This window comes from Kryptolebias marmoratus, linkage group LG15 (assembly GCF_001649575.2).
Source record: "Kryptolebias marmoratus isolate JLee-2015 linkage group LG15, ASM164957v2, whole genome shotgun sequence".
NCBI classification, from domain to species: domain Eukaryota; kingdom Metazoa; phylum Chordata; class Actinopteri; order Cyprinodontiformes; family Rivulidae; genus Kryptolebias; species Kryptolebias marmoratus.
In genome coordinates, this window is record NC_051444.1 from 24394353 (window position 1) to 24407200 (window position 12848).

Consider the following 12848-nt stretch of genomic DNA (forward strand, 5'->3'; position numbering starts at 1 on the left):
CTCCCTGTGCACACAAGCCCTTACAAGTGTGTTTTGGAGTTTAGAAAGTAAGCATGCAAAGCATGGTTTTCTGTAAAAATTTCATCTCGTCCAGGCTAAACTTGGCCACCCTACGAAAGAAGCTTATTTTAGCTGCTGCTTATATTGGATTTTAATCTACAGTAAAATATCTGAACAGCTCAAACCTAAAACACCAAGAACCCTGATAGAGTGCTGGTCCCCCCTCTCTAAAAACTGCTTTACAAACAACTTTACTGTCCAATAATCATTCCCATCAAAATGCATCTGAGATTTGTTAGTAGACTTCAACTAAAGATGGCTAGACAATAAGGAACTGTTAAGAGTTTAAGGTTTTTAACCATTTTACTCTAAAGTTTAGGAAGAAATTGGGTCACTTCATTTGAATAAAGCCCAAAAATGCAGCAATTAATTTTAAAAACATAATACATCCTGACAAAATGTTTAGTTAGCAGTGGATCTTAGAGCTTGAGAACTAAAACGCATTAAGAGCCCAGACACGACATAATGCTTAAACACCTTTATTGTGCCCAATCTGAACAAACTCCACAACTGTTAAGTAGCAGCAAACTTGGCAGACCACAATGAGGTAGACTTTCAAAACTCTAAAAAAGCAGCTGGGCTAAAGGACAACAAGCTCAGCATGACAAACCTAATGAAGAAAGTAAAGACACGGAGTCTTTGGCACACAGCTTATTATGCATTTACGTCCAACTGGAACAGGAAGGCAAAAATCGGATAAGATAAGAAAGCGAGGGATCGTTTACAAGGGGTCTACTCAAGCTCTGAAAGAGAATTTATCAGCTAAGTGGAAGTTCTTACATCCAGCAGGAAACGCGCTGTCCCCTGCTGACGTACAAGGTGATTAAAACACTGCCACCTCTCCACACGTGCAAATTAAAAAGTGGGAAAGAAAAGTGACCAAATAAATCCAGTTTCAGTGGCGTCCATCAACTGGATTCCCCAGCTGAAACCTATCCAGTAGTACTGATACAAATTTAATAACTAGATCAAAGCAAGTTAAAGTAGTACATCCAACATTTGTGCCCATTCAGTTGAAATTTGGGAGGGCAAATTAAAAAAGAAAAACAAAAAGAGCCACTGAAAATGTCTGAGAAAAAAAAATAAAAAGGGGTTTTCCCATAAACAGCCACTTGGTGTAATTGTTCAAAATTTTCATGTCTTGACTTAAAACCGTTTGTTTACAAATTAGTAAAAAACTGCGTAAAAATGTCTGAAATGCGACTGGTTAAATGAAGCCCAACATTCAACTCCCAAAAGTAAGAAACACCAGCTGGCTTGCACAGGAAACCAGATGCCAACTGGGGTAAGGGGAGGGAAGAGGGGGAGGGGAAACTAAAAATTTAAAGGCACTGTATGGCATTTGCCAATGAATGGCAATGAGACTTGCGTGATTGCTCTTCACTATGCAACGCATGTAAACGAAAAAAAAAAAGTAAATAAATAAGAAAAGAAAAAAGGCATTTTCGTCCACATCTTTATGTTAGGCTGACTCCCATCATGGTCTGGCCACAAGTCAGAAAATGCTTTTAGTGTGAAGGGCCCCTTGTTTGTTCCTAACAAGGTCACTGTGCATAGTGCCACTGTGAACAACAGCAAAAATGTAGCAAGTGCAAAAGTGAACATTTTCTACAGTGATATCCCCAGTGCCTGGTGGAGTGCCATGGTGCCCTCGTGCAGAGGGATGCCCAGCACACGTGCTCTCCTCGGCGGGCAGCCTCACCCCATACGGGGGCTCTTCCTTTGTCCTTACAGACCGTCTGGATCCCTCCACTCTAGCTGGAGTCCCTGTTCTTCTGGTTGCGCATGAGGGGCCGATGGTTGCTCAAGATGTCCATCGAGTGCTGCCAGTGCCAGCAGGAGCGGCAGTAGTACTTGAAGCAGGCCTGGGTTTGGGGTCAGAAACCGTGTCAGTGGGGAAAAACCGTCACTGAGAATCAAGTCTCATGTCTTCAAGTTACTTTCAACGAGCTCGACTCCTGTAATCTCTGACTAGAAACTAAAGTTGTTCCTAAACCTTGAGAAACTCTGAATACTGCTCAGCTTCTAACATGACAAATGAGCACAAACAAACATAAATTCACCTTCAGCAGCAGGTCTTAAAAATGCAAAAGATAACCCTGACAAATAGTATTTTAGCACCAACAAGGTGATTTCCAAAGATCTATTAGCTGAAATAGAGTGTCAGGAATCTATACTTTAAATATGGCAAAAAAATATTTGAAACTTAACCAAGTAGTCATTGCATCAGCCTGAAGTGCTTAAATATAAACTTGTTTCCATATGGAACCAAAAAGCTTTGTGTCCTGATTAATCAAACATTCTTCAACAAACAATGGAAACTGCACCATCATGATGAAGCAGGAACTTGTACAGACCTGGTCTCTGCAGAAGAAAGGCCCGGGCTGACGAAGGCAAACCTGACACATGGAGTCCTCCAGGTACGGGTCGATCTGAACCTGAAAGAAAAACCACAGCCCTCAGCTAGAACGACTGACGCTACGACACCTGTGATACAGATACAAGTTGGTTGCACTAATAAAACAAGGGAAAACACACAAACTCACTTACGATTAGTAAAATATCCCATCTTACCTTCTTGGTAAACTTGGGTGTTTTAATCTCCACAAACGCTGCGCACACAGCCTTCAGGTAACTGCGCTGATTGTTGAAAGTGACGCGCCCCGATCCTGCACAAGAATCCAGTAGAGTGTAAAGCAGTGCTGCTACAACTCAACCCTTCGGCACAGACGTCCTGACGGACATGGCAGCAGCGTTACCTATGGGATACTTGTGTTTGTCCGTGTCGATGCCAGCATACATGACCCCTCCGAACAGGTCGTTCATGATGCTGGCCAGGGCCTCGGCGTTCAACATGCCGTGCAGAGCGCCGACAAACACAGTCTTACTGGGGTCCAGACGCTGGGCGGGGCAGCGCACGTAGTTACTGTCAGAGATCACCCAGGGAATCACCTGCACCTGTAGCAGGAGACATGATTCAGCTTTGGTCTTCATGTGAAGACTTCAACCTTAATGTCGTGTATAGGTTATAATGCTGTAATCTGCAGGAGTCAGATTCTCATGTTTGTAAAGCATCGAAAGCTATAAGTATTTGAGTTCTGCAAAACAGTCAAATTCATTTTTTAAAAAGTTTTCCTTTGTTTTAAAATTTCACGAATTTCCATGCAAGACAAAAAGGACCAAGGCTATGAAAAGGTTGAAATGCACACATGTGAATCCTATAGTGACAGGTACACAGAATCACCCTCATTTCACACAAAAATAGGCCACAATTTAAAAAAACAAAACAAACTACTTTTATTAATAATGTCACTAATCTCACAAGTGATCCGTCTTCATCCTCACCTGCAGCCATAGTGGTTTCACCTCAGTGAAAGTTTGCCAAAGAAAATGGATGAGAAGCAGTCCATACAAAGAATAGCAGCACAACCTTTTGTGTTCGGACACTTGAAAAGCAGATTTTCTTTTTTGTTAGCACAACCGTTTTAAATCAGAAAATTCACCGTCAATCCTTGAAGACAACTAGTTCTGTTTTCTTTGCTCAATGAGGAAACAGAAGCAGCACATGATTCACTTTAAGACAAACAATTGACCCATTTTCCAGTTTAAGCTGTGGCATGCATAACACTTGGATCTTTGAAGTGGCTACAATCGATAACGTGACGGGGCCTCACATCTGATTTAAGTGATAATCAGGGACCAGCACATGTGATGCAGTTTAATTTTCTGGAGTTTGTCCAAGTAAAGCTTAGATTACTGCATGTAAATCAAGTTGCCAGTTTGCTTTGATACAGATCCATCATGACTCTGAAAGGTTTCTTTTGCTCCAATATTCCTAAATGCTACAAATCAAAAAGCCATTTCATTCTGATGCTACAGAGCAACACTTTCACGTTTCTACTCACATCCTTGCATCGCATTCTGCGGCTGGACATCTTGAAGTAGTACTCCCTGTTGTCCTCTGGGTGAAAGGGGTCCTGGGAGCACGCTTGAAGCAAAGCCCGCACAGATTTCTCATTCTCAAACACCAGATAAACATAGCCTAAAGACATTGAAACAGTTTTAGTGACGAGAAAGAAAACTTGAAATGATTCACAAAATTTAATAATCCTAAAAGTCGAACCAAACTTCCCACTTTAGCCAGACTAAGTTTATAAAAAATGTTATTGCACAAAGTAAGGAGTTCATATGATGACAGCACAAAAAGAAAAAACAAATTCCATAAATTCAACTTCCACCTATAACAACAGAGGATCAAACCCCTTTTTTAAAGCTTAGGCTCATCAGTGCCAGCCAATAATGTTAACAGGCAAAACGCTGACAACGAGTCAGAACACCAGCTACTACTGGGAAGAAAAATGTTAGGAACATTTGTCCAAAACTTATTTGCAAGCCCCTGGATGAAAACCGTACCAAACGTTTCAAAATTGTTGGTTTGGATCCAGCTGACTAATTATTGCGACAAGCGATGGGTGAAAGGGAGCAGTTGTGTTTTGGCCCAAATGTTAAACAATCTTTAGTAAAACAATGTCCTTATAAATGACCCCTGCAGTACAACAATGCAAGCACACCTTTTAAAAGACTCCACATCTTTCCCAACCTTTAACAAATGTTCATCTATGTGACAAACTGCACAGATTCCTTTGTATTGCTGACTCTTTAGCTCAGCTCAATCCCTGCAGGAGTTTTGGTCAGTCTCAAGCACTTTGGATCGCCTTGCTGCTGAAAAGTGCTATATAAATAAATTTCACTTCATTGACTTTTGTCATCTTTTGCAATGATACAAAAATTGTAACTGAGCCAAAATAAATAAATCAAAGGCAGCCATTTTCTGCCATTTGACTCAACCTTGTGTTAAACCAAGGATTCATAATAGTAGCCAAAATAAATCAAAATGTCTCACATTTCTGTAAACTAGTACAATTAATGTTTTACAGTAAAATACTCCTCACATTATGTCACTCCTAAAAACATATGAGGCCTACAGTCTTAAGTTTAATAATTTTCTAAAATCAACAGTAAGTGAAGAAAACCACTAAATTTGTATGCATAATTTGTTTTAACATCTAAACTTACTAGTTAAAAATTGATTTTTTTTATTTTAAACACAACTAAAACATTTTGAAAAAAAAATCTGGTCATGGGTAACATTTGTCTTTGCCCAAACTTAATATATTATCAGTGTAACTTCATGGAGAAAAGTGTTTGACAAAAAGCCTTTGAACTGATCACATCCGTTCATTAGGTCACCAACCCAACCTATAAAGAACTACAACTTTCAGTATTCAGCACAAGGTTAATACGATGCTTTTTTTGCCAACTACCTGCTACAACCACCATGTTTTATGCTCCTCGTATGCCCAGGATCACCATTTTTTAAGGCTGCCTGAGACCGGCAGTTCAACCATGCAACGTGCTCACCACAGTGCCACCCTAAAACCAAGGAGGAAAAATGTAGCCTACCAGCTCGTCGTTACCTTTAGCCACATTACCTTTAGGAGGGCAGCGAGGATGCTTCCCATCCTTACCTGGCCACTCCACAGTCAGAGGGCCATAACCACTGAAGGTGTTGATCAGACCAGCTGCAATAAAGAACACGAGGACAACACGCAAACATGGATGAATTAAAATCAGATCATTTTAATGACGTTAGCTGTAAGATTTAGAATGCGTGGGAACAATGTAGGTTAAGATATGCACGAATGAACATTGTCATGATCGAGATCTTGCCATTTGTGGCTGTAGCACTTGCTAACTTTTCCTTTTTAAATCATGGCTTAGTTAGTGATGTTGGAGGATTTTAATTCAACTAAATGAGTCAAGTTACAATAAAAAGGTGTCAGGGTTTTGCTATAACAGGTATGTCTTAATACAAAGGGACTATGATAAAAAAACATTTCTGCTAGAGTTACAAGAATAAATCCATGCTATGCAGATACGCAAGCATAAATCTAGACGTGTCCATATTTTACTATAAAACGCAGGCAAAGAGCACATTTCTCAGAACCATTGTTCCTGTGAAGACAGCAGACAGTACCTTCAGTGATGTCCCAGGGCACGCCACCAAGAAAGACTTTGCAGGAGTAAATTGGATCCTTGTTGTTTCTGGGAGGCAGCTGACCACTCCAAGTGAATGTGGCTTCATTCACAGCTGATCAGAGCGGAAAAGGGAGTTAGTGAAAGTTTCCATTTTTAAGAATCTTAAAAAAAAAAAAAGGCAAGTTGAATGTGATGCAGCAGAACCTGCAGCCTGTCTGTGCAGACGGGCCTCCCTCTCAATGCTGAACGCATCATCCGACTGGTCTAGTAGCTCCGAACCCGGCCACGGAGAGCCAGCACGCCAGCGGCGGGAAATCGTTGAGGAGGCGGGGCTGGCACCGGATGGTGGGGTCAGAGGAGAACTAGTGTCCTGAGGGTCCAGACGAGAGCCCAGCCTCAGCAGATCCTTCTGCATGCTTGATGACAGATAAGGCAGGGGAGGGGAAATCCGCAAAGTTGACTGCAGAGGAAGACAGATCCAGACACGGCCAATTAAAACCTCTTTAAACCAAGGAGCAGAAGTTGAACCAATTCTTTGAGATCGTGAATAGGTTCTGCAAATCAGATATTGGTCTTGAATTGAATGGAGCAAAAAGTTATCATTTAAATTTTGTTACACTAAATCCCTAAAACCTGACTCATTTACATTTCTTAAAACTAGTACTCTTGAAACTACATGTTTAACAGGAAGAATTATTTGAATCCAATGTTATATTTTCCTTTTAAACTTACAAAAACAAAACCAATTTAACTTTGTCAACTGGTCCTAAAAAAAGCAAATTAGCAGGCCACTTCATTAATACAAGAAATAATTATTTCATTTGTAAACACATGACTACAGTTAATTGTTTAAGTGTAGGATATTTTTAACTTCCCCTTCAGTGTGTAAAGCTAAGGCCTTTCCTACATTTTTATCACAACAGCGGCCTTTGAGATGTTAACAGATCTGCATCAAGTATGAGACGACAAACATTTGTTTAATAAAACTTGTTCAATGCACATGTCTATTAAACCCTAAAATGTGTATAACTGAGGAGAAAATGCACTTTCAGTGGTCTTTGATTACGCTGCAAATGTCAAACTGCTGCCAAAGGTGTTTTTCCCCTAAAGACGCTCCAATAAGGATATCCCCAGAGTGCAATCATTTATGTGCCGTGTCAGCAATTATTCTGCCAACAAGTCAAAGACTGAATTCAACCATGTGCTCTTCAGCAGGCTGGACATAACTGAGCACAGGAGTACTGGATAGGACTGACGCACGTGTGTTTCAATCAGCTCTTGAAGCATTTATGTGTTGGAATACAGTCTTCATTCATTTAAATATTGTTTGAGTTGTAAAAGGCACTGTGAACCCATTGTTTACAAATCAGCAAATTTAAAAAAAAACATGACTGGAAATGAACAGGAGTAAAAGTGTTGCTAACATTAAGATTTATTCAACTTACCTTACATGAGAACATTCCCCTGTTTATTCTGTCAGGGCAGACAGAAGCCTTTATCATCAAATCAATTTGCCCATTTTAAGAGCTGCTTAATGTAAACTGCTATTGGGTTCACTAATACTTCCTGAACAGGTTTTACATTTAAAACTTATCAGTGGAAAGCTTTCCCAATGATTACTGTATAGAGTTAAGTAAACTTCCAGAAGAAGCCATTTTAGCAGTGCTTTATTTAAAGAAGCTCAATGAAATTGTGTCCAAATGCTTTAACATATTAATCTAGTGCATCATGAATTACTGTAATGATCTTAGTGCAATAACTGAGCAGAAAACAAGTTGACAAGATGTGTTTGAAAAACCAAATTAAGATGAGCCAGTTGCTACTGCTTTGCACATTTACCCATTATATTTGCATGTTGATGGGTAGCAGTTTGTAATATTAGGCACTGAAACGAACAGGAGCTGGAGGTGTGCGTCTTACCAGCATGTCACAGAGGTGATCTGACCCAGAGCTAAAGCCACTGGTCTCAGAGTCTTCAGGACTGCTGGAGCGAGAGTCCAAGAAAGAGCTGGAGTCCAGTCGGTTTGCCATCCGCGCTATGCCTGGGAATTTCTCCAGAAAGTCAGCAGTCATGCTCATGGACTCATGGGGCAAATACCCTGGGGACTTTCCAAGGATGCTACTGAAGGGGCTGTTCAGCATACCCAGCACTGAGGGAAAAGGACGCATTTACAGTATTACCAAGAAAGCTTGCTGAGTCTACAGAGCTGTATTGATTCGTCAGCAGGCAAGCTGCACAAAGTTTTTCAAAGTTCAATCTCTCAAACTAAAATGTTTTATGCCACTGGATGAGCCAAACAAAGATGGATTGTGCTGAATTTACAGTTTCACATTGATTTAGCTTGGTTGCAGCCTCTCATTTTGAGCTGGAGCTCTGCAAATAAGCTTGTAGAAGAGGCTACCTTACACCTCCACCAAAAGGAGCTCAAGTCCTTTTGGATCAAGCATTTCCAGTTTCACATCAGATATCTTGACCACAGAAGCTAGACATCATTAACTGCAGCAAACTTACTGCGGGTCGGTTCATCGGTCACCTTTGCCAAACCAGTTTAACGCCTACAAAGCAGTTCATTTAGTATCATTTTTACTTCTAATAAGTCAACAGTGCCAGGTACGTAATGTAATCTGGTTCATAACCATGAAGAGGAGACTGAGGGGGATTATTCAGCTGTAGACTGCATTCAAAGCTTTGTCCCACTTTACTGCAGGCCCAGTTTAGACGCCAGCTTGGTTTAGACACGTAGTAATAAGCCTTCACGCCTACAAATGGGGTCAGAACAAATGAGGGATCCTTTTAATTGGTGGTACCTCCCTGAAGACAAGCACTCAAAACAGATAAAAATGTCAGAGTAGTGCAGTCTCCTTTCATCAATATCTATGCTGTGGAACTAATCAACAGGTTATAAATAGGAGATAAAAAGCAGATCTACTGGCTTGTTTTTGTGCCTGCTGGCTTGGTATAGACGCAGCTAAGCAAAACTGCCACATCATCCTTCCTAACAAAGCTACAGCCTGTTCCCACACAATGACAGATAACTGTTAACCAATCGTACAAATTTACACATTAACTAGGGTTACACATAAAATACATACATCATAAAGTCCACCAAGTACAAATAAAGTGGGTCATAAGAACCTCCGACTATTAGAGGACTACCGTCAAGCAGAATGAGAGCAAACAGAAAACAGAGCCACGTTCAGGTAAACGGGACCTCTGGTGCTTACCAGAGGACGAGCTGGTCTGAACCTGGGACAGGGGTGTGCGCGTGTCGCTCTCCTGGCTGCTCCACGGTCTGTCCCAGCTCGACAGGCGGAGAGAGTGGAGGCCGAGGCCCAGGTCTGTGACGTCCGTCGGGCTCCTGGATGAAGGCATGTCCTGGGAGCCGGGCATGCCCCCACAGTTGGGAAAAAGCATCCTCCTGCTGCCCACCGCAGCCCGATCCGACTCTTCTGGATCCAAGATCAAGTTAAAAGACGCGCAGCAAAAAGAAGAGAAAAAAAACAAAAAGGGAAAAGAAAATAGAAAAGCGTTAGCCCAAACTGTTGTGTCAGTGCATCTTACAAAGGAAATGACAGAATAACGGCTGCTGACACATTGTTTGGAGAGAAGACTCATCTGAAAAGAAAACTCCCCTCATCGACTCGTTTCCCCTACCCTGGCTGACGGCGGAGCTAACCTGCTGCCTCGGCGCCTGATGCAACTGCCATGCATCTCCGTCCGCATCACTGACCCACCTAGCAGCATGTGACATGGCTGCTGATGCACTCGCACACCCCTGCTAATGACATCAGCTTCCTCCCCACCTCCCTGCCGCCTTGCTTTAACAACTGTGTAATGAAAAAAATTCCCATCGAAGCCACTGGCTCGTTGATAGAAGTCCTCCCCTCTCTGGCAGGCAGCGCACGTCTCAGAGAGAGCGAGCGGGACGACGGCTGCCGCCGGAGCTCACTGGGTCCAGCCTCGTTTCCTGAGCGAGCTGAGAGAAACAGGAGGGGGGGCGGGGGGCAGAGCTACAGCAGCGTGATGGGAGGGAATGACTCAGCAAACCTAAAGTTAAAAAGGTACTTCAAGCTCAAGGATGCTCAGGGAAATTTCTGAACAATCAGTGGTTTGTGAGTTTGCCTGATTTTTTCCTTTCTTTAAACAGACTGATAAAAGCAGGCATGTAGAGCCTTGCTGTAGCTGAAGCAGCTGACTGATCAGATGTTCATGACGGAGTCGATTTGCACTGCCAGCTCCCTCCCTCCTCCACGCCTGGACAGCTTCCAGCGGACCGCTGCTCCCCTGATTCAGCAACACCGAGCTCAGGCGACCGGGGCACAGGCCGAGAAGTGAAAGTTGAGCTCAGTTTACATCAAGATCAAGTTCACTTTTTTTGTTACGACACATTTTATGCTGTAGCACCAGATTCTGAGACGGTGCATTATGAAGGGTAAAACTTTGTTTTCAGCAAAGTAATTCAGATGAGACGAGACACCGGCACGATGCTGGGCTTTACTTCTTGGCAAATTACACTACTGGGCTTTAAAAAAAAAAAAAAAAAAAAAGGAGACATTGCTGCAGTGCTGCAGATCAGTGATTCAGCATGAATCAGCTGCTGGCAGCCAAATGAAAACAGCAAGCTGAAAAGAGGTTTAACATACAAAATGAGACGTGAACAACAACTACTTCAAAAGTGAAACTTCTTAAAACCGAGCATTGTTGCGTTTTGCACTTAAGGTCACCCTATGGCTTTTATCTTGACGATGCAAGGCTAAACAAGCTTTTAGTGAGAAATTTATCACTTTTGGGAAACCATTTAATTATTGTAAAACAGACTCAGGAACTGTGGGTACTTTCCACCTCATTTAGGTACTTTCCAGCTGATTCGTGTCCAACTAGGGGCACATTAAGTCACACCATTGAGCTAAAAAAAGAAAAAATAATTGCTCCAAATGACTTATTGTTAAAGAGTTTTGGCGAAGATTCTCATTTCCTGAGTAAATGCAATGGTCTGCTTTGTTTTTTCAGTCTCAGGCAGGCGTTTTAGAAATTCTGAAGTTGCATTTTATTGGTTTCGGACACTTTTGAGAGCTAAATTTATCATTTAAACGAGACATTCAAGCTGACAGTGAAAGTTTATAGTAGCTTTGGGAAAGTCAAACAAATGATAGGCCAATTTATAGTTTTAATCAACTTAAATGACTTTGTAACACCTTTAGAGCTTTATGTGCAGTAAGAAAAAGTAATATAAATGCATTTTTTTAACTTTAACTTGATAAAAGTGACCACTTTGCACGTTCACTCTAAACTTCCCAGGCTGTCAGGTGCACATTTTATTGCTGAGGTGGTCACACAAAGTATAATTATTTTTTGGAGGCAGAAGTGAAGCTCGTTTACCACACAGCAGGTCGGGCTTCTGCTTGGAGCTGTTCGGTGTGGTGCACACCCCGGTGAAGTCCAGGGCGTTCCCCAGCATGGTGTTCATCCTGCGGAAGATGTCCGCGTTGCTGCAGGTGGACAGAGCCGGAGACTCGGCGTCCGGGCTTTCAGGCCTGCGGGCATCGTTTCTCTGCAGGGAAAAAACACCCAGAAAGCCGGGGAGAGGGGGAGAAGTCAGCCTGAAGTCGTGCCAAACGTAATATTCACGGCGCTGACTGAATTAAAAGGTTTTATTTTTAATTTGTAGGCACTTCAGTTGGGGGACTGCAATGAGGAAAAGGCGTCGCTCGTTGTTTCATGACACCGAGCTGACCTTTGACTTGGCCGAAAGCTAATTTATTATTTTTTTTTATTTTGTTTAATTTCATTTTTCCTTCACTCACCAGGGAAAACGCCATGATGACGACGGGTGTGGACAGCCAGCCTAAAAGAAATGTCACAACAACGCCCTCCGCCTGAAATAAAGGCTCATATTTATCACGTCTGCTAGCGGCTAATTAAACTTAATTCGGGGAACGTGTGCGGCGCGGAGGACTGCGCCTCGAGGGCCTCCGTCCCTTCACGTGCTCCACATCAAAGGTGCCGCCGCCAACGGAGGGCAGGTCACGTGACCGAGAAGCCGTTTAATTTCAATTAAAACATATTCACACAAAATGAACACTTATCGTGTTTTTTGTTGTTTTCATTTCAAACATAATGTGGTATTATCAGAAATTATTATCTTTATTTTTTTTAAAAACATGACACTTTCCTCTCAACTAGAATCTGTACAATTTGATTGACAAACCCAAGGATTTAATTGTCCTAAACGTTCATGTTTACTTCTATAAATTGTTAGTTTCAGTAAAGCTCATGTGGGTGATGTGGATGTTCACCCAAAGCCTAAAGTTTGTATGTTTTTAACTTTTTATTTTGTGAAAATCTACATTTTTTAGTTTAGTTTTTTTTATTTATTGGAAAGACATTCAGTGTCTAAACTGCTCAGTTTTCAGCTAAATATGGTCGAAAAGTGAAATGTCTACACCTAGATGTTTGTTTACGTTACTTAAACAGATATATGTTTAAATTATACAAATTACAATTAAAATTTCACTTTTAGATTTAATGTACATGGCCAAAATTGTGCGTTGCTGTGTAAAAGATGTTTAAATGTCCATCTTAGTTTAAAAATATGTTTGACATCTTCTCAAAATTAATTCTTCACAATCCCAGATATGCTCCCTCTTTCTCTTTGTACATACATATACATATATATATATATATATATATATATATATATATATATATATATATATATATATATATATATATATATATATATATATAT

The 12848-nt window shown here is 41.3% G+C and overlaps 1 protein-coding gene across 6 annotated transcripts; it reads right to left on the reverse strand.

Annotated features, from left to right (window-relative positions):
- Positions 1–523: 523 nt before the first annotated feature.
- On the reverse strand, positions 524–12020 carry LOC108234753 (cytoplasmic polyadenylation element-binding protein 1). 6 transcript variants are annotated; one of them, XM_017414184.3, is made up of 12 exons: positions 11905–12020; positions 11480–11651; positions 9325–9546; positions 8020–8249; positions 6304–6559; positions 6098–6211; positions 5538–5642; positions 3966–4102; positions 2820–3018; positions 2635–2729; positions 2418–2498; positions 524–1925 (listed from the first exon to the last, which is right to left on the reverse strand). In XM_017414184.3, the coding sequence occupies exons 1-12, from the start codon at positions 11917–11919 to the stop codon at positions 1815–1817; spliced, it is 1737 nt and encodes a 578-aa protein (XP_017269673.1). In that variant the 5' UTR covers positions 11920–12020; the 3' UTR covers positions 524–1814. The 6 variants fall into 6 exon arrangements, with proteins under 6 accessions (XP_017269673.1, XP_024861288.1, XP_017269672.1 ...); XM_025005520.2 differs by having other exon boundaries at positions 5553–5642; positions 9325–9549; XM_017414183.3 differs by having other exon boundaries at positions 9325–9549.
- Positions 12021–12848: the final 828 nt, after the last annotated feature.